Source organism: Oncorhynchus gorbuscha, linkage group LG20, assembly GCF_021184085.1.
Source record: "Oncorhynchus gorbuscha isolate QuinsamMale2020 ecotype Even-year linkage group LG20, OgorEven_v1.0, whole genome shotgun sequence".
NCBI classification, from domain to species: domain Eukaryota; kingdom Metazoa; phylum Chordata; class Actinopteri; order Salmoniformes; family Salmonidae; genus Oncorhynchus; species Oncorhynchus gorbuscha.
In genome coordinates, this window is record NC_060192.1 from 33,670,779 (window position 1) to 33,693,374 (window position 22,596).

The window sequence follows — 22,596 nt, forward strand, 5'->3', positions numbered from 1 at the left end:
GGAATACAGGGAGGCAGCAAGGTTTACTATTCCAAAGTATAATGAAATAAATTGCATTCTATCAGCGCCTCCTTATTTCTGTATTTTGGGTCATGGTCATGGGTGAGAATATGATAAGTAAACTATAGAGTCACTAAGTGTACTAAACATTAAGAACACCTGCACTTTCTATAACATAGACTGACCAGGTGAATCCTGGTGAAAACTATGACCCCTTATTGATGTCACTTTTTAAATCCACTTCAGTCAGTGTAGATGAAAAGGGAGTTTACAGACAGATTTTTAAGCCTTTAGACAATTGAATGGGCACCGGGGGGTATGGTAGTAGGTGCGAGGCGCACCGGTTTGAGTGTGTAAAGAACTGCAACGCTGCTGGGGTTTTCCACGCTCAACAGTTTCATGTGTGTCTCAAGAATGGTCTACCACCCAAAGGACATCCAGCCAACTTGACACAACTGTGGGATACATTGGAATCAACAGGGGCCAGCATCCCTGTGAAACGCTTACGACAACTTGTAGAGTTCATGCCCCAACGAATTGAGGCTGTGTTTGGTATACTCAGTGTACATTTAGTCAGTTAATAGTACATAACATAACATACTTTACTGAAAATACACTTAACTTAATACCCAATAATACTTAATATACACAACTTGTTGCTGCTTATGACTCATTCAGGGAAGTGCACTGGAGATAGGTGGCTGCTGTCACATTTATCATTCATTTACTCCTGAACTTTAATGAACTTTCGCTCTAAGCAGTGGCCACATTCTGACCACATTTACAACTTGCCAGACAAGGCAGGGTTAGAGATGTGCAACATCTACATTGTCTGCAGGTAAGTGTGTATATAGTTAAAATAACTACTAGTGGAGGATTGTCATGTTTTTGGCTTGTACCTTTTGATTTTCATGTATGTTCTGTGTTTTGTTAACTTTAAATGTTTTTCTTGCTGACATCTGTAATGGTGTGTTGTCTTTTCAAACTTCAATAAATGTTATTGTTAACCCTGAGGGGTATACTAAGAATCTAGTTAGTTCTCTGGTTTCTATTGAATTGGCTAGCTTTAGTTAGCTTCACATTCCAGCTCAAGCTTCATCCATGATATGCAGGAATCAATATATCTCCATATGCATCAGAGTCACGTCTTTTGTGGGCATTTTAAAGGTTGTTTCTAGCAAAAGGCATCACGCATTTACTATTGTTATAGAATGCTTTATATTATCTGGATATTTTTTATTTATTTATTTCAAAATATAAAGTAAACAATAGGTATAGTTTGTGCCATTTTCTTTAACAAAGGGTATGGCATAACCCCACTCAATTTGAGCCCTGTTTTTAACCGAACACACCAAGCCCTTCCCAGGCATGGAGGTATTTAAGGAATGCACGGTGACAGTATTGGAGTATTTGGCTATACCGACAAAAAATCTATGGATAGCATAATTGCGTCTGTCAAACAGGTAGACCTACCTTTTATTTTATTTTTCTAGGAAGAAATAGGCTTCAAAAAAGCCCTCTTGATGTTAGTTAAATCGAATTAAAATGAAGACAATTGTTGAAATGAATTAATTTCAGCACCATTTGCTGTCCACCTCTGTTGGGTTATGCTGAAGCCGCTCCAAAACGGATGTCCTTTTTAGTTGACTTTCTCCTGCACTCTCTCTCTCTCCTCGTTATTAAGTTAATGAATTAAAATGTGTCTGTCTCATAACATTGTAATACCTTTGGTCTCCACTCTATGGGCTAACAGAAAAAAAACACAAAGGCTACTACTCTTTCTACGTTAGGCTATATCATTTATGTTATATGAATTTGATTGAGCGTTAGTGGATCGCGTTAGCGCTGCGTCTTTCCAACAGCACCCTGGAGAGGCGCGCTGGGCATGGACAAGCTACATATTTTGCGCCCCTGCCTTTGGCAAAGTGGGCCTTGGTTTTCATGGGGCGACATCAGCTCTCCCCTAAACAGCACTCATGCCACTGGGTGAGAGAAGTTATCGTTGTTTTTAGGCAGAATAATGTGATATTATGTGTTGTTGGAGCTGCGTCTTTGTGAGTTTAGCTCTATGCGGCTGCCTTCTTTTATTGTGGCATGAACACAACCAGTCGTGATGTTTTCATCTGATTGTCAAACAATCACTAAAAAGGGCTCATTTACTGGCTACCCGCCTAAAACACCTGCATTCAAGTCCGTTGGTAATTGTTCATGCCTCTGATATACTGAACATTCCCACTTTACTGTTCACTGCTTCTTATTTTACAACCGTAAAAACTTTATGACAAGCTAGTAACCACACGCATCTTTAGGAAACTTACTTTCCCAGTTAATGAGACTTCCTTCAGCAGTTTTTTGTACAACTTATTTCTCACTTTTTATAGTTAATCTTTGGAACGTTAATGTAGTTTATAAGGAAGGTTCGATAAGTAAGGCTGGTCTGAGAGTTGGTAGCTCACTTTTAACTTAATTCAGTAAGCACAATAAAAACAACACATTGCTTTCTCTTCTATGGGCATAATTTGAATATTGATTCAGAGGGGTTGGTTAAATGCGGAAGACACATTTCAGTTGAATGCATTCAGTTGTGCAACTGATTAGGTATCCCCCTTTCCGTATGCAGTGCCTTCGGAAAGTATTCACACCCCTTGACTTTTTCCACATTTTGTTACATTACAGCCTTCTTCTAAAATTGATAAAATAGTCCCCCCCCTCATCAATTTACACACAATGCCCCATAATGACAAAGCAAAAACAGGTTTTTAGAAATGTTTGCAAATCTATTACAAATAAAAAAACAGAAATACCTTATTTCCATATGTCAATTTGTTAATTTGCCTTTCATCCTTCAGCTGTTTGATTAAGACTTATAGGTTACATCTATTCTATATAAAATGTAATTGTCCGTTTATTATTGATCTCTTTACAGGTGGTGAGGATTCTGTGACACCCAACAGATTCCCTGCATCGGCAAAATGATTATCTTCAGGATTAGAAAAGTTCGTCGTGTCATCGTTCTACTCTGCATCACTACTATCGTTGTGTTTTATACCGGACAGCTGTCCTCCAATTCGCTCGTGGACTTTGTTAAAAATGCCCTTCGGCCTCTGGACAAGATCCTCTCTCCAAAATATTGCGCCTGTCTCAAATGTATGAAACAACCAGACGATGACCTCTGGTTTCAGAAGCGCTTCAACACATCGTTTCAACCCTTTCTGACCAGAAGGTACAAGACCCTCTCTAACGATACAAGAATGTGGTGGCAGGTAATACAAACGTTTTTATCAACGGTTTTTTATTACATCTTATCTTAAAGCAAAATAAGCGATGCCTGATGTCACACCCAACACATATTCACATATTTACTCATACATTATACATAGTATATTTCCACACCTACCAAGACAAAATAGATAGAATGCTAATTAAATAAACCATTAAAATAAAATAAAACAAATGAGAAAAATAAAACACTATCTGCCATCTCATTGATGTGACCTTTGCATTGACTATTCTAAACGTTATAACAGTAATTGATTATTATCTGTAAAGAACAACTGATCGACTGGCACAGAAACAGTATCTTCCTATGTAGATTAGCCTATTAATGTTTCCATTGGTCAAGGAGAGTCCCAAACACTCAGTGTCACTACACATTGAAATATCAAAACCTGTTTATTGTTTTCTAAAGTTAATGGAATAGTGTGACATTTTGACAATCAAGCCCTTTTTTAAATTTACTAAAGTCAGCTAGCTTTAGCGCACTGACAAAAGTCTACGGGGTCAGCTAGCTGATTGCACTAATGCTAGCTGATCCAGTAGACTTCCAGTCATTGCGCTAATGCTAGTTATCAATCGCCAGAGGTGTGAACTCGAGTCATATGACTTGGACTCAAGTCTGACTCTAGTCACAAATTTGATGACTTGAGACTAGACTTGATATAACATTTTAAAAACTTGAGACTCGACTTGGAGCCTCAAGATACGGGACTCGATTTTGACTTGAGACTGATGACTTGAAATTATCTGGCCAGGTTTTGGAACATTTTGTCACTCATTTTGTGGCACAGAGTCTCTGTGGATTATTTTCCATGCAGCCAGAAATAGTGTCAAACTTGTAAAAAAGCCCACAATCAACACAGGTTGGGTTAGCTAGAACAGTGAGAAGATTTTGGGGGGTGTTGCAAGTGTTTTATTTAACTAGGCAAGTCAGTTAAGAACAAGTCTTATTTACAATTACAACTGCCTTGTTCAGGGGCAGAACAAGCTTGTCAGCTTGGGGATTTGATCTAGCAACCTCTCAGTTACTGGCCCAGTGCTTTAACCACTAGGCTACCAGCCGCCCGAGTGTGAAACTGAATGAATGAGAGGTTGTAAGGCTTTTTAAATGATGACCTCATGAAAGCAGCAGAAAACAGGAGTGGTTACCATTGACATATTTAAATACACTACATATTTAATAGTCTACAAATCATTTACCATTTGTATTTTATATTTATACCTTTGCTTATTTGATCTGGTCACTAACATAGGCCTACAGCATTGCACCAAATTCTTGTTTCAAACACATCTAATCTTTGCTTCAGAACCAAAAAGTTACGTGTCTACAACTGTTGACCAATGACCAGTCATCAGCATTGGCATGCAAAGGCAGGCGCACATATCCAGATTAGTGACCAGAAAGAGCTTGTTTATTTTTCTCAGGTTTTCTTGGCAAAAACAGAGTAGCCTACCGACATCCTTAAAACCTTTTACTACAGTGAAATCTGGGTCACACAGAGTATTTCTTGGCAGTCTTCCCTCTCTGAGATACGTGTCCCACCTCGCCAACAGCCAGTGAAAGTGCAGGGCGCCAAATTCAAAACAACAAAAATCATACACCATTTTAAAGATACAATTCTTGTTAATCCAGCCACAGTGTCCGATTTAAAAAATGCTTTACACCGAAAGCACTACAAACGATTATGTTAGGTCACCACCAAGTCTCAGAAAAATCCAGAAATGTTTCCAGCCAAAGAGAGGAGTCACAAAAAGCACAAATATAGATTAAATTAATCACTAATCTTTGATGTTCTTCATCAGATGACACTCATAGGACATCATGTTACACAATACATGTATGTTCTGTTCGCTAAAGTGCATATTTATATCAAAAAATCTCATTTTACATTGGCGCATTACGTTCAGTAGTTCTAAAACGTGCATTGATTTTGCAGAGAGCCACATCAAGTTACAGAAATACTCATCATAAATGTTGATGAGAATACAAGTGTTACACATGGAATTAGAGATATACTTCTCCTTAATGCAACCGCTGTGTCAGATTTTAAAAAAAACTTGACAAAAAAAGAAAACCATGCAATAATCTGAGTACAGCATTCAGACAACAAAGCAGCCAAAAAGATATTCGCCATATTGGGTGGTCAACATTAGTGATAAATAGCATTAGAAATATTCACTTACCTTTGATGATCTTCATCAGAATGCACTACTAGGAATCCCAGTTCCACCATAAATGTTTGGTTTGTTCAATAATGTCCATCAGTTATTTCCAAATATCTTCTTTTGTTAGGGCGTTTGGCAAACAAATCCAAAAGTGCGTTCAGGTCGGACCGAACGTCGGACGAAAAGTTTAAAAAGTTCCGTTACAGCCCGTAGAAACTTGTCAAACTAAGTAAAGAATCAATCTTTAGGATGTTTTTTACATAAATGTTCAATAATGTTCCAACCGGAGAATTCCTATGTCTGTAGAAAAGCAATGGAACGAGAGCTAACTCTCTCATGACCGCGAGTCAAAAGCCCAAGGCACTCTGCCAGACCACTGACTCAAACAGCTCCTATGTGCCCATCCTTTATAGTAGAATCCTCAAACAAGTTTCTGAAGACGGTTGACATCTAGTGGAAGCCTTAGGAAGTGCAACATAACCAATATCCCACTGTATCTACAATAGGGGCTGAGTTTTAAAAAACTACTAGCCTCAGATTTCCCACCTCCTGGTTGGATTTTTCTCAGGTTCTCACCTGCCATATGAGTTCTGTTATACTCACAGGCATCATTCGAACAGTTTTAGAAACTTCAGAGGGTTTTCTATCCAATACTACTAATAATATGCATAGACAGAGTAGCGGGCAGTTTACTCTGGACACCTTATTCATCCAAGCTATTCAATACTGCCCCCATGTCATAATTTTACTTTAAAAAACGAAAAAACTTTCCACTAGAAATGTGGAAGGCCGAAGTGGTGGATTGAGACACAGCCAATATCTCCAGTTTAAACTGACAGATGGGGATTTTTTAATATGTTACTTAGATTCATACACAGATGTGTATCACCCCCCCCCTATAGTTCAATTACCAAATCGTCCCTCTAGTGGCTGCATGGGTGGAATGTTATGAATATGTTTCATAATTTCACAATTAATAAACATATATTTTTTAACCGCTGAAAATTTGGTCTTGGCTTTTTCTTTGCAACTCTGCCTAGAAGGCCAGCATCCCGGAGTCACCTCATCACTGTTGACGTTGAGACTGGTGTTTTGCGGGTACTATTTAATTAAGCTGCTAGTTGAGGACTTGTGAGGGGTCTGTTTCTAAAACTAAACACAATAATGCACTTGTCCTCTTGCTTAGTTGTGCACCGGGGCCTCCCACTCCTCTTTCTATTCTGGTTAGGGCCAGTTTGCTCTGTTCTGGGAAGTTAGTAGTACACGGTGTTGAATGAGATCTTCATTTCCTTGACAATTCCTTGCATGAAATAGCCTTCATTTCTCAGAACAAGACTAGACTGACAAATTTCAGAAGAAAGAACTTTGTTTCTGGCCATTTTGAGCCTGTAACTTTTTCCAATGATCAATGAGCCTTTTAAAATGATAAACTTGGATTAGCTAACACCACGTGCCATTGGAAAACAGGAGTGATGGTTGCTGATAATGGGCCTCTGTATGCCTATGTAGATATTCCATATCAAATCTGCCGTTTCCAGCTACAATAGTAATTTACAACATTAACCATGTCTACACTGTATTTCTGATCAATTTGATGTTATTTTAATGGACAACAAATGTGCTTTTCTTTAAAAAACAAGGACAGTTCTCAGTGACACCAGACTCTTAAAGTGACAACGCATACACTGTAGATGATAACAACAGAAAGTAGCAGTGGTATAAAAGAGAGAGGGGGGGCAATGCAAATAGTCTGGGTAGCCATTTGATTAGACGTTCATGAGCCTTAGGGCTTGGGGGTAGAAGCTGAATGAATATCATTCTCACATAGGTGTCACATTTGTCCAGGTGAGAAATGGCAGTGTGGAGTGCAATAGAGATTGCATCATCTGTGGATCTGTTAGGGCGGTATGTAAATTGGAGTGGGTCTTGTGTTTCTGGGATAATGGTGTTGATGAGAGCCATTACCCGCCTTTCAAAGCACTTAATGGCTACAGACTTGAGTGCTACGGGTTGGTAGTCATTTAGGAAAGTTACCTTAGTGTTCTTGGGCATAGGACTATGGTGGTCTGCTTGAAACATGTTGGTATTACAGACTAGGACAGGGAGAAGTTGAAAATGTCAGTGAAGACGCTTGCTAGTCCTGGTGATCCGTCTGGCCCTGCGGCCTTGTGTATGTTGACCTGTTTAAAGGCTTACTCACATCTGCTGCGGAGAGTGTGATCACACAGTCTTCTGGAACAGCTGGTGCTCTCATTCATGTTTCAGTGTTATTCAGTCATTGCCTCTGTAGATTTTTTCTACTTGACTTGAGACCTTTGACTCGACTTCGTCCTTAGAATGCACGTCTTGGACATGACTCGAGACTCGAACCGTTCTACAAGGGACTCAACTTGAGATTTGGACCTTGTCACTTGAGACTTACTCGTGACTTGAATAATATTGACTCGGTCCCACCTCTGGCAATCGAGAAACAACCATAAACTTCCATCAAATTGCACACAGAGACATAAAACGACTTGTTCATCTGACTCTGGGGAGGTTTGCCAAAATCTCACACTATCCCTTTAAGAATCTCCAATAGTTTACTGTAATTACATTTTTTTGTATACGAGGGAGTTTTATTCAGAATGAACTCTTTTATTTGATGTTTAGGCTGCAATATAAGCATGGTCACTGACAACTGATTAACGGTTTGCTATAGTAGTCATCAATAACCTCAGTGTAAAGAGCAGGTGGCTCTGGAGTCTTACCTTTAGGGTTTCCTCAGATGTTATACTGTGTCATTTGCATTAGGATGCTTTTAGTGTCAGCCTGTCCATTGTTGTGTATTTATTGTGTATTTGTTGTTGTTTTATGTATTGTCTGGTGCAATTAAATAACCAGAAATTGCAGAAAGACCGTAACATAGCCAACTTTAACGAGGTGGTGGAGAAGTTGTTCCAGGTCATCCCTGATGCTGACCTTTACATGGACGCGGGCCCTGAGCGCTGTAGGACCTGTGCTGTGGTGGGGAACTCTGGGAACCTCAAGGGCTCCCACTATGGAGCCCTCATCGACTCCAGTGATGTCATCATAAGGTAAGCCAATTGAGAGGGTGTGGTTGATCGAGGGCACACTTGCCACAAAGCCTGTTTCAGCATGAGCAGTGCAACACAGCCTGTTTCAGCATGAGCAGTACAACACAGCCTGTTTCAGCATGGGCAGTGCAACACAGCCTGTTTCAGCATGAGCAGTGCAACACAGCCTGTTTCAGCATGATCAGTGCAACACAGCCTGTTTCAGCATTAGCAGTGCAACACAGCCTGTTTCAGCATGAGCAGTGCAACACAGCCTGTTTCAGCATGAGCAGTGCAACACAGCCTGTTTCAGCATGAGCAGTGCAACACAGCCTGTTTCAGCATGAGCAGTGCAACACAGCCTGTTTTAGCATGAGCAGTGCAACACAGCCTGTTTTAGCATGAGTAGTGCAACACAGCCTGTTTCAGCATGAGCAGTGCAACACAGCCTGTTTCAGCATGAGCAGTGCAACACAGCCTGTTTCAGCATGAGCAGTGTAACACAGCCTGTTTTAGCATGGGCAGTGCAACACAGCCTGTTTTAGCATGAGCAGTGCAACACAGCCTGTTTCTGCATGAGCAGTGCAACACAGCCTGTTTCTGCATGAGCAGTGCAACACAGCCTGTTTCAGCATGAGCAGTGCAACACAGCCTGTTTCTGCATGAGCAGTGCAACACAGCCTGTTTCAGCATGAGCAGTGCAACACAGCCTGTTTCAGCATGAGCAGTGCAACACAGCCTGTTTCAGCATGAGCAGTGCAACACAGCCTGTTTTAGCATGAGCAGTGCAACACAGCCTGTTTTAGCATGAGCAGTGCAACACAGCCTGTTTTAGCATGAGCAGTGCAACACAGCCTGTTTCAGCATGAGCAGTGCAACACAGCCTGTTTCAGCATGAGCAGTGCAACACAGCCTGTTTTAGCATGAGCAGTGCAACACAGCCTGTTTCAGCATGAGCAGTGCAACACAGCCTGTTTCAGCATGAGCAGTGCAACACAACCTGTTTCAGCATGAGCAGTGCAACACAGCCTGTTTTAGCATGGGCAGTGCAATTGAGGACTTTCACCATTTTGAAGGAGTCAACTGGGCGGGACTTCCTATAGGTCAAGGAAGGATCAAAGAATTCCAAGGAATTAAGGGCTATGTCCCATTTGTCCCTCCTACCTCAAATTGTGTACTTGTTCACTTGCACATGGTTGTTCAGTGCTTTTAGATTTGTGGGAAGTAGTGAACGAGTGCACACTCCAGGGAGAATGTAGCAAAAATGTGGCATTGCTGCATGTGGCAGTTAATCACTAACCTTGGCTTTATACCTGTTTAGACCTGCAGGTGGTATTATATGCACCCTTTCAGTTTGTTTACCAAGTACAATAAGAAGAAATCAACGATTTGAACATATATATATATATAGCCCTCAATGGCCTTACCCATGATGTCACAGAAGACAGTATGGCAAAGTTGTGCCTTCATCCAACTTAATGATTTAATGTCCTCTATGTATGCCTGTTTTGGTTTGGTTTGGTGTTTTCATAAAAATAAAAAAATCTTGGCAGTATAAATGACGATGTGTTTTGAATTAAAGTGTTTTGGAATATGGCTGTGGATCCCGGTTATTTACTGTGTTATCCAGAATGAACAAGGCTCGTACCTCTGGCTATGAGCGGGATGTTGGCAGCCGCACCACACATCACATCATATACCCAGAGAGTGCCATAGATCTGGACAACACCACTCGTCTCTTGTTTTTCCCTTTCAAGACTCTGGACCTTCAGTGGCTACCCGGTGCCATTACCACTGGGTCTCACATCACCTTGTGAGTAACTGTTCTCCTTTTGATTAGTCCACCAATCTGTTACACCATGCATTTTTACAAAGATCACATAGAAACTCTGGATAAAATGTAGGTCTATTTTATTCAACAGCTCATATTTACGTCTTAGACCGAAGATAAAGGCCAACAAAGATTTGGTGAGTCACATTGTTGATCACGATCATGTATTATGGTTCTAATACATCTACAGTCAATGATAAATGCATGATATGTTTATATGTTGGATAGTAGGTCATTGAGGATGTTTGTTAGTTAGGTATGGGCTAATCTCGGTTGGATAGTAGGTCATTGAGGATGTTTGTTAGTTAGGTATGGGCTAATCTCGGTTGGATAGTAGGTCATTGAGGATGTTTGTTAGTTAGGTATGGGCTAATCTCGGTTGACCCTAAAATCGTGCGTAATTTGGTCAGATGCTCGATAACACATTTGCGAAGTCTCATAAACGGAAACTCTCAGCCCTTTCTGATAATTTCACTTGTGTTTATCATCCATGTTTTTTTTTTTGCACACACAATGCAATGAAAGAGTGTCAACGTGGAATTGTTCAGAGTATGTTTACATGCACACAATACTACCATTATTGTGAATACTGAGATTATAAAGGTTTTGTATAATTTCAGCAACTTCCTATGATACACTGTATGTTCACTTCTTTTACAATATGTACAATATGTTACTAATTTGTAAGTACTTAAGATCCCGTTCAATCTCTGTAATATAATAGTTCAATTAAAAAGTGTACTTGCTTTACCAGAAGAACATTGTCTCTTACGATCCAGTCTACATGGAGATGTCTGATAATCAGGCTAGATAATCAGGCTAGGCCTACTTGATGAGATTTAGATCAATTCAGAAAATCACCAATGAAAATAAATGTTCTATCACAGTGACCATATTGTAGCGATCCTCGCTATATTGGCCATTTTACAATTCCCACCAAGTGGGTTATTGGCGCAATGTGTAAGGTGTTTGCCTTTCATGGAAGCAACCTGGGTTTGCTTCCCTGCCTCACTCTTTGCTACATTGGTGTCAGAAGGGGAATGGTGAGGCCATTGGGAACACATGGTCTGAATATGGTGGCTGAGTCATCAAAGCACAGGGACATTCCTTCCTGTTCGGAGGGGGCAGTGTAGCAATACTATATGATCCATGCTACAATTCCCACCAAGTGGGTTAACCCTATTGGGGCGATGCCTAAGGGTTTTATGTCTAGGGGGGTTTGCTTTTCATGCCAGCGCTCGGGGCCTATTCATTTTCATTCTGAGTACGGACATCTTAAAACTATTTTTAAGATGCATAGTTTCAGATTTTACAAACTCACTTTACTCAATGTGCAGGAGCTTGCAGGAATGTGTAGTCTTGCATGATGTCTACTTTGATGCTAATTTGCATTTTTGAATCTGAGAGTAAATAGAGCCGAATATATTGATAAAAGTCACCTTGTCTGAGAGAGATTTACATGGTTTTCAAAACGTCGTGCCAGGGTAAGCCTACGCGAAACACAGGCCTTATTTTAAGGAACCATTTCCTTGCTTGACCACTAGGTTTTATGGGTATTATGGCACCTCCACTGTGGGGTTCTATGGTGTTGGTGGTATGCCCATTACTAAAACGGAATGAGGATTTTTGAACGTAGTCCAGTTTTATTGTACAAACTCAACACAATTCAAGCACCTAGGATGATGTCATTGACACTCCTTTTGTTTTTTGGGGGGGGACCTTTGAGCCTTTGAGTTCGTTTTATGAAAATGCTAAGAGGCCCATCAGTACCGATGAAGGATCTTCATTTGATTTCATTTAACTTTTATTTGATTTATTTTGATTGAACCTTTATTTAATCAGGCAAGTCAATTAAAAACTAAGAATTATTTACAATGACAAAAGGCCTCCTGTAGGGGTACGCGCAATGCTGTCGTGGTATACACAAATAAAAATGTGATTCACATTTTCAAATAGTCCATTTATACATTTGGGTGAGTTTTTTTCCCCGCCTGTGTAGCCTCATTTCACTGCCAAAAATAAAATTAAACCATCTAGTGTTCAGCGAAATAACAACACAATGTCAAATACAGGTAGCCTAGTCAAATAACTAACATCCAATCACATAAGCCGTTACTCTCTCATGGGAATTCCACTAACGGTCCGTATGTAGCCAAACATAGCTGCTGCTCATGTTGGTATCTGTACTGATGGTGTAAAAGCTATGACAGGGAGACATAGTAGAGTGGTAACACGCGTGCAAGCAGTTGCTCCCCACGCCACCTGGGTACACTGCAGCATCCACCGAGAGGCTCTTGCTGCCAAAGGAATGCCTGACAGCTTGAAAGACGTTTTGGACACTACAGTGAAAATAGTTAACTTTTTTAAAGCAAGCCCCCTGAAATCGTGTATTTTCTGCACTATGCGATGATATGGGGAGCGACCATGTAACGCTTTTGCAACATACAGAAGTGCACAGGTTATCAAGGGGCAAAGTATTGACACGTTGTTTTTAAATTGAGAGACGAGCTTAAAGTTTTCTTACTGACCATCATTTTTACTTGTCTGACCGCTTGCATGATGACGAGTTTCTCACACAACTGGCCTATCTGGGTGATGTATTTTCTCGCCTGAATGATCTGAATCTAGGATTACACAGACTTTCTGCAACTATATTCAATGTTCGGGACAAATTTGAGGCTATGATTAAGAAGTTGGAGCTCTTCTCTGTCTGCATTAACAAGGACAACACACAGGCCTTTCCATCATTGTATGATTTTTTTGTGTGGAAATGAACTCACGTTGACGGACAATGTCAAACGGGATATACCGAAGCACCTGAGTGAGTTGGGTGCGCAATTACGCAGAGACATTCCCGGAACGGGTGACTCAAACAACTGGATTCGTTATCCCTTTCATGCCCAGCCTCCAGTCCACTTACCAATATTTGAAGAAGAGAGCCTCATCGAAATTGCAACAAGCGGTTCTGTGAAAATGTAATTTAATCAGAAGCCATCGCTAGGTTTCGATGAGGCTCCTGCATTGGCAAATTGTGCTGTTAAGACACTGTTGCCCTTTGCAACCACGTGCCTATGTGAGAGTGGATTCTCGGTGTGTGGAAAATGATTTAAGACTGAGACTCTCTCCAATACAACCCAATATTGCAGAGTAATATGCATCCTTTCAAACACACCATTCTCATTAACCTGTGGTGAGTTTTCACAATTTCCAATGAACAAATAAGGTTTTATATGTAAGGTGGATAAATAAAAAGCTAAATGATTGATTATTACTATATTATTATTTGTGCCCTGGTCCTATAAGAGCTCTTTGTCACTTCCCAAGTTGTGACAAAAACTCACACTCATTCTTATGTTTAATAAATGTGTCGTATAGTGTGTGTGTGGCAGGCTTACAATGATGGCAAAAACAATATTTGAGAGTGCCTTGACCCTGGTGCTAGAGGGGGTGGAGCTGGAGGTTGAGTGTTTGAAGGGGTACAGGACTATTAAGACATTGTGAACCACTGTATTAGAGGCTAAAAAAAACATGTAAAACATATCAACCCCTCCAAAAAAGTCAATCAATTATTATCCAAATGATAATTCACTTTTCTTGTTGCGATGTACCGGCAGGATAGAACAGGGGCATCTGGTAAGACAATGGGCATCTGGTAAGACAAGGGGCATCTGGTAAGACAAGGGGCGTCTGGTAAGACAAGGGGCGCCGGTCTATGTATTTTTGGAAACAACAACCGGTGCACGATATCTAAGGAAGTCTCGAGGTTTTGCTCGCCTGAGGTAGAGTTTCTCATGATAAGCTGCAGGCCACACTACCTACCATATGAGTTTTCATCTATATTCTTTGTAGCTGTTTACATAACATCACAGTCAGAGGCTGACACTAAGATAGCATTGAATGAGCTGTATTCCACCATAATCAAACAAGAAAACTTTGGTGCTCCGAGTAGCCGGGGATTTTAATGCAGGGAAACTTAAATCAGTTTTACCAAATTTCTATCAGCATGTTAAATGTGTAGTCAGTGGGATAACTACTCTGGACCAGAGGGATAACTACTCTGGACAACCTATACTCCACACACAGAGATGCATACAAAGCTCTCCCTCACCCTCCATTTGACAAATCTGACCATAATTCCATCCTCCTCATTCCTGATCACAAGCTAAATTTAAAGCAGGAAGTACCAGTGACTAGACCAATAGAAAAGTGGTCAGATGAAGCAGATGCTACGCTACAGGACTGTTTGGCTAGCAAAGACTGGAATATGTTCCAGGATTCCTCCATTGGCATTGAGGAGTACACCACATCAGTCACTGGCTTCATTAATAAGTGCATAGATGACGTTGTCCCCACATTGACCATTCGTACATACCCCAACCAGAAGCCATGGATTACAGGCAGCATCTGCACTGAACTAAAGGCAAGACCTGCCGCTTTCAAGGAGTGGGACTCTAACCCGGAAGCTTATAAGAAATCCCGCTATGCCCTCCGATGAATCATCAAACAGGCAAAGCGTCAATACAGGACTAAGATAGAGTCGTACTACACCGGCTCTGACGCTCGTTGGATGTGGCAGGGCTTGGAAACCATTACAGAATACAAAGGGAAGCACAGCCAAGAGCTGCCCAGTGACAAGAGCCTACCGGATGAGCTAAACTACTTCTATGCTCGCTTCGAGGCAAATAACACTGAAACATGCATGAGAGCTGTTCCGGAAGACCGTGTGATCATGCTCTCCGCTGCTGATGTGAGTAAGACCTTTAGACAGGTCAACATTCACAAGGCCGCAGGGCCAGACGGATTACCAGGACTTGTACTGCGGGCATGCGCTGACCAACTAGCAAGGGTCTTCACTAACATTTTCAACCTCTCCCTGTCCAAGTCTGTACCCAAGAACACTAAGGTAACCTGCCTAAATGACTATCAACCCGTAGCACTTAAGTCTGTAGCCATGAAGTGCTTTGAAAGGCTGGTCATGGCTCTCATCAACACCATCATCCCAGAAACCCAAGACCCACTCCAATTTGCATACCGCCCCAACAGATCCACAGATGATGCATTCTCTATTGCACTCCACACTACCCTTTCCCACCTGGACAAATGGAACACCTATGTGAGAATGATATTCATTTACTCCAGTTCAGCGTTCAACACAATTGTGCTCTCAAAGCGCATCAATAAGCGAAAGATCCTGGAACTAAACACCTCCCTCTGCAACTGGATCCTGGTCTTCCTGTCGGGACGCCCCCAGGTGGTAAGGGTAGGTAACAACACTTCCGCCGCGCTGATCCTCAACACAGGGGCCCCTCAGGGGTGCGTGCTCATCCCCTCCTGTACTCTCTGTTCACTCATGACTGCACGGCCAGGCACGACTCCAACACCATCATTAAATTTGCCAATGACACAACGGTGGTAGGCCTGATCACCGACAACAACGAGACAGCCTATAGGGAGGAGGTCAGAGACTTGGCCGTGTGGTGCCAGGACAACAACCTCTTTCTCAACGTTATCAAGACAAAGGAGATGATTGTAGACTACAGGAAAAAGAGGTCCGAGCACGCCCCCATTCTCATTAACGTGGCTGCAGTGGAGCAGGTTGAGATCTTCAAGTTCCTTGTTGTCCACATCACCAACAAACTAACATGGTCCAAGCACACACCGACAGTCGTGAAGTGGACACGACAAAACCTATTCCCCCCCAGGAGACTGAACAGATTTGGCATGGGTCCTCAGATCCTCAAAAGGTTCTACACCTGCACCATCGAGAGTATCTTGACCGGTTGCATCACTGCCTGGTATGGCAACTGCTCGGCCTCCGACCGCAAGGCACTACAGAGGGTAGTGCGATTGGCCCAGTACATCACTGGGGCCAGGCTTCCTGCCATCCAGGATCTCTATACCAGGCGGTGTCAGAGGAAGGCCTTAAACATTGTCAAAGACTCCAACCACCCCAGTCATAGACTATTCTCTCTGCTACCACACTCCAAGCGGTACCGAAGTGCCAAATCTAAGTCCAAAAGGCTTCTTAACAGCTTCTATCCCCCAAGACATAAGACTCCTGAACATCTAGTCAAATGGCTACCCAGACTATTTGCATTGCATTTTCTAATTCAATCATGCTGTTTATGTATAATATATTCCATGCAGGTATTGGTTCTGAATCCTGTGTTCATGAAATATGTTCATGAAGTCTGGCTTGACTATTACGGCAAATACCCCTCCACCGGATTCATGGCTTTGATATTAGCCCTACACATTTGTGACGAGGTAAGACGTTATGCATATCAACACACATCAAGTTCAAGTTGTGTCATATGCGCAGGATACACATGGTGTACACAGTCCAATGAAATGCTTACTAGCAGGTTCCCTCTCTATAATGCAACAACAATAAGAAATAAGTAAAACAATTAAGCTCAATGGAACAGAATAAACATTTTCATAAGTATAAATACAAGAAGACACTCAATAAATTTACAGTACAATATTTACACGAGTGTCAGGGAAAGAGTATTTGGAGAGCAAAGTGTTTAAATTGTGCAGTGTTTAGCAGTACTTTCTCAGGTCACTGCAAGATAGACTGTATGCTACACCACACAATGCATATAGTATAACACTAAACACCCAAATCATGTAGGCCTATAGGCTGCATAGACAATATATCACATTGCCATACATAAAACTTCTGTAAACACTGTTATTCAACTAATTCTCTAAACACTTCATTCCAAATGCAGGTGAATGTGTATGGATTTGGGAAAGACAGAAATGGGAACTGGCACCACTACTGGGAAACACTAACCAATAAAAAGCTCAAGACTGGACCACACCCTGGAGACTATGAGTACAATGTCACTAGAAAGCTCTCGGAAATACACAAACTTGAGATATATAAGGGATGGTGATAATCATTAATCCAGATCATTAACGGGATTTGCTTCAGTAGTCCCATTTTTTTTTATTGACCAATTTATTTCTGACTGTTTAGTCTGTCGAGGACTACATTACATCTTAGAACACCATTCAAACTTTAAAAAAAGTTCGGTTTGGATAAATTTGCTTTTGATAACATTTATACTTTTAAAACTTTTTGACCTTCTAAAAAAACAAATCTACTTTTAAAAACAAATCTACTTTTCAAATTTCCAAAGCTACCATTGTTAAAAACTCCCATGACTTCTAACATTCTAATCACAATAATGTAACACAAATCAGCTAAGATGAGAGCTTTACCAACAAGTAAGATAAAAACTTAGGCTGCTTCTCTGCTATTCAAATCTGGAAACAGATTTGAAATATCTTCCACCAATCATACTATACAGCTCTTTTAAGCCCGGGTTCAGATACAACAGCCAACATAAGGAAAGACGAGAAGAGCCGAAACTAGCCAGTTGTAGAATTTTGTGTTGTGGGTACAAAATGGTTTTGTTACAGACTAATGCTATGTAAATGCTTGAGTTGAATACTACTAGTCACTGGTCATTTTCCACACCCGTCCAGTAACCTCTTTACGTACCACACAGAAGAGTGATTTATTAATTGCTCATTATCTTTTGGGCACGAAAGCCTAGCCATGTGGAAACATAGATCCCAAGTCTCCTCTATTTTAGACATACAGTGCATTCAGAAATGATTCAGACCCCTTGACTTTTTCCACAGTTTGTTATGTTACAGTCTTATTCTAAAATGGATTCAATAGTTTTCCCCCCTCACCGATCTACACACAATACCCCATAATGACAAAGCAAAAAAAGGTTTTTAGAAATTTAAAAACTGAAATAGCACATGTACAGAAGTATTCAGACCCTTTACTCGGTACTTTGTTGAAGCACCTTTGACGGTGATTACAGCTTTGCGTCTTCTTGTGTATGACTCTACAGCTTGGCACACCTGTATTTGGGGAGTTTCTCCCATTCTTCTCTGCAGATCCTCTCAAGCTGTCAGGTTGGATGGGGAGCATCGCTGCACAGCTATTTTCAGGTCTCTCCAGAGATGTTAGATCGGCTTCAAGTCCGGGCTCTGGCTGGACCACTCAAGGACATTCAGAGACTCCTGCGTTGTCTTGGCTGTGTGTTTAGGGTTGTTGTCCTGTTGGAAGGTGAACCTTCACCCCAGTCTGAGGAGCAGGTTTTCATCAAGGATCTCTCTGTACTTTGCTCTGTTCATCTTTCCCTCAATCCTAACTCGTCTCCATGTCCCTGCTGAGGAAAAACTTCCCCACATCTTGATGCTACCACCACCATGCTTCACTGTAGGGATGGTTCCAAGTTTCCTCCAGACGTGATGCTTGGCATTCAGGCTAAAGAGTTCAATATTGGTCTCATCAGACCAGAGAATCTTGTTTCTCATGATCTGAGAGTCCTTTTGGTGCCTTTTGGCAAACTCCAAGTGGGCTGTCTTGTGCCTTTTACTGAGGAGTGGCTTCCATCTGGCCTCTCTACCATAAAAGCCTGATTGGTGGAGTGCTGCAGAGATGGTTGTCCTTCTAGAAGGTTCTCCCATCTCCACAGAGGAACTCAGAGTGACCATCGGGTTCTTGGTCACCTCCCTGACCAAGGCCAATCTCCCCCGATTTCTCGGTTTCGCTGGGCGGGCAGCTCTAGGAAGAGTCTTGGTGGCTCCAAACTTCTTCCATTTAAGAATGATGGAGGCCACTGTGTTCTTGGGGACCTTCAATGATGCAGAGATGTTTTGTACCCTTCCCCAGATCTGTCTCGGAGCTCTACGGACAATTCCTTTTTTGCTTTGACATGCACTGTCAAGTGTGGGACCTTATATAGACAGGCTTGTGCCTTTCCAAATCATGTCCAACCAATTGAATTTGCCACAGGTGGACTCCAATCAAGTTGTAGAAACATCTCAAGGATGATCAATGGAAATGCACCGGAGCTCAATTTCAAGTCTCATAGCAAACGGTCTGAACACTTATGTAAATAAGGTAGTTCTGTTTTCAATTTGCCAACATGTCTAAAAACCTGTTTTCACCTTGTCATTATGGGGTATTGAGTGTAGATTGATTAGGGAAGAAATGAGGTTTGAATACTTTCAGAATGCACTGTATAGTCTGTGAGAATTGGTTAGAACCTGTTCTCATTTGTATTGTTTTTCTAAGGAAATGGAGACAATTATCCCTCATCTCTTTTGTAAGGTTGCCTCCCCCTTGGAGGGGTAAGCAGCTCTTTGTGTAGATGCAGTATATGAAAAGACTGTGTGATTGTAAAATCTTTGAGACCCTCTCCGGTATGTCCTGAGAGTTCCTTTCCGGTAAATACTGAGAGTTCCTTTCTGGTATGTCCTGAGAATTCCTTTCTGGTATATCCTGAGAATTCCTTTCTGGTATATCCTGAGAATTCCTTTCTGGTATATCCTGAGAATTCCTTTCTGGTATATCCTGAGAATTCCGTTCTGGTATATCCTGAGAATTCCGTTCTGGTATATCCTGAGAATTCCTTTCTGGTATATCCTGAGAATTCCTTTCTGGTATATCCTGAGAATTCCTTTCTGGTATATCCTGAGAATTCCGTTCTGGTATATCCTGAGAATTCCGTTCTGGTATATCCTGAGAATTCCTTTCTGGTATATCCTGAGAATTCCGTTCTGGTATATCCTGAGAATTCCTTTCTGCTATATCCTGAGAATTCCTTTCTGGTATATCCTGAGAATTCCTTTCTGGTATATCCTGATAATTCCTTTCTGGTATATCCTGAGAGTTCCTTTCTGGTATATTATGGTGGAAATTACAAGATTATGTTATAATAGTTTTATTGCATCAAATACTGTAGTTGTTTTATGCAACAGAATAAGGGGTTGTTAGAACTCTCATTAGTGTATGTTCTACTGAGAATGGGCCTCTGGGAGATAACACTGACAGGAGATTTACAATGTATTTTGTGTGATAAAACCTGAAGAGACCTCATTCCAGAGCATGAGTTAATGTTTCTGTTCTATATGGTACCAGGGAGAGATGACCCCAGAGCCAGACCCTGATCTCTACTCAAAGATAACGTTTTTTTACAGCAGATACTGTCTGCTGTGAATTATAAGTATCTTCTATACATCTGTTGTTTGTCGGGTAGGTTGAAAGGGGTGTATTTTAGCTATAAAATACCTTTGTACTTTTGTCTCTGGGCTCTCAACGAATCATCTGAGGGTGAATCGTCAACCAGCCATCGTTATCGTAGCGCACTAAATCAATTCACTTTATATGTGTGCGTTGTATTGACCTGCTCCCTTAGTATTAAGTGAATAAATATTTAGTGTAAGTATAACTCTGACTTGTGTGATACGTTTGTCTCTCCTCAATGGATAGTAAAGAAATGAACCACCACAATATCATGAGAATTCCTTTACGGTATGTCCTGAGAGTTCCTTTATGGCAGGGGTGTCAAAGTCAAATGGACGGAGGGCCAAATAAAAAATTTAGCTACAAGCCGAGGGCCGGACTGTTCGAATGTTCATTGAAAAATGTTTAAATGACGCATATAGTCTAGTGAACCTAATTGAACCTACTGAAAACCTAACAAATATATTCCAATATGATCAGATAAATAAAGCAATATTTTCTTATGGCTCTGTCAGTAATCTTTAATTTTCAACAGACACAAAAGACAAATTTCCTTTATATAAAAATCCCCATAACATGAACATTAAATAAAAGAAACCGGTATTCAAGGCACCATCAGTAGCCTATATTTTCTATTTTAGCAAAAGTGGGCTAAATTTACTTCAAAGAAAAAAACAATAATAGCAATTTTCTATCATCCACTCAACTTGGTTTTAAATGCCTTCACTGTACTGTACATATCAGAGATGACACGATCCCGACCCTGCAGCTGCAAGTTCATTGCATTCAGATGACTCGTAATGTCACACAGAAAAGCCATTTCACACAGAAACATTTCGTCTCGGAGTTGTGTTGTGTCTTTCCCTTTGCTGTCCAAGAACAGACAAATCTCCTCACGAAGCTCGAAACATCTTTGAAGCACCTTTCCCTGGCTTAGCCATCGCACCTCTGTGTGATAAGGCAAATCACCATGCTCCGTTTCTAACTCCGTCAGAAATGCCTTGAACTGGCGGTGATTCAAACCTTTGGCTCTGATAAAGTTAACTGTGCGCGTGATGATGCTCATTACATGCTCCATTTTCAAGGCTTTACCGCACAACGCTTCCTGGTGTATGATACAATGATAAGCTGTCAGCTCACCTGTCGCGTTTTCCTCTTGCATCTTTTCCCGTATCTTCGTCACCAGTCCGCTCCTGTGTCCACACATCGCAGGTGCTCCGTCGGTTGTCAAACCCACAAGTTTTTCCCAAGGCAGCTCCATCTCATTTACACATCTTGACACCTCTTCATACAAATCATGCCCCGTAGTTGTGCCATGCATAGGACGTAAAGCCAAAAACTCCTCTGTCACGCTTAGGCTGGAGTCCACTCCGCGGATGAAAATTGACAACTGGGCAATGTCAGAAATGTCGGTGCTCTCATCCACAGCCAAGGAATATGCAATGAAATCTTTTCCCTTTTTCACAAGCTGCTCTTTTAGATTGATGGACAACTGGTCTACTCTCTCGGCAATGGTGTTTCTGCTCAGACTCACATTTAAAAAGAGTTGCCTTTTTTCTGGGCAAACTTCGTCACAAACTTTAATCATGCAGTTTTTGATGAAATCCCCCTCCGTAAATGGCCGGGCTGATTTAGCGATCTCTTCTGCCAAAATAAAACTGGCCTTGACAGCAGCCTGGCCTTGTGATTTGGCTTTTTTGAACAGAGCCTGTTGAGATTTGAGGCCTCGTTTTAATTCCTCTGCCTTTTGTAGCCTTTGTTCCATGTCCATATTCTTGTTTTTGTCCGCGTGTTTCGTTTCATAATGTCGTCTCAGATTATACTCTTTCAGTACCGCCACACTTTCTCCACACAGAAGACACACAGGTTTTCCAGCTACCTCCGTGAACAAATACTCCGACTCCCACCTTGTTTGAAACCCCCGGTTCTCAGTGTCCACCTTCCGTTTTGCCATTTTTGATGGGTATCTGAAAGTTAATTTTACTGTGATGCTGACAACTGCTGTGCCAATAAATATTGAAATGAAGCAGCCTACTGCTCGGTGCGTCACCGTTGCATTGTGGGAAATGTAGTATTGGTGCATGTAAAAGATCTGCGGGCTGCCGGCTTGCTGCGGTCTGCGGGCCGGTTCTAATAACAAATCAAGATCATCCCAGGGGCCGTAAAAAACCTTCTCGCGGGCCGGATGTGGCCCGCGGGCCTTG

General features: G+C 41.4%; 1 protein-coding gene across 3 annotated transcripts; it reads left to right on the forward strand.

The window, feature by feature from the left end:
• The first annotated feature begins 750 nt into the window (after positions 1-750).
• LOC124006696 (CMP-N-acetylneuraminate-beta-galactosamide-alpha-2,3-sialyltransferase 1-like) lies at positions 751-18,064 on the forward strand. 3 transcript variants are annotated; one of them, XM_046316773.1, is made up of 7 exons: positions 751-838; positions 2,927-3,263; positions 8,326-8,519; positions 10,129-10,311; positions 10,421-10,466; positions 16,477-16,596; positions 17,067-18,064. In XM_046316773.1, exons 2-7 carry the CDS (start codon positions 2,973-2,975, stop codon positions 17,232-17,234), a joined length of 1,002 nt encoding a protein of 333 aa, XP_046172729.1. In that variant the 5' UTR covers positions 751-838; positions 2,927-2,972; the 3' UTR covers positions 17,235-18,064. The 3 variants fall into 3 exon arrangements, with proteins under 3 accessions (XP_046172729.1, XP_046172730.1, XP_046172731.1); XM_046316774.1 differs by having other exon boundaries at positions 8,365-8,519; XM_046316775.1 differs by having other exon boundaries at positions 8,377-8,519.
• The last annotated feature ends 4,532 nt before the right edge of the window (positions 18,065-22,596 follow it).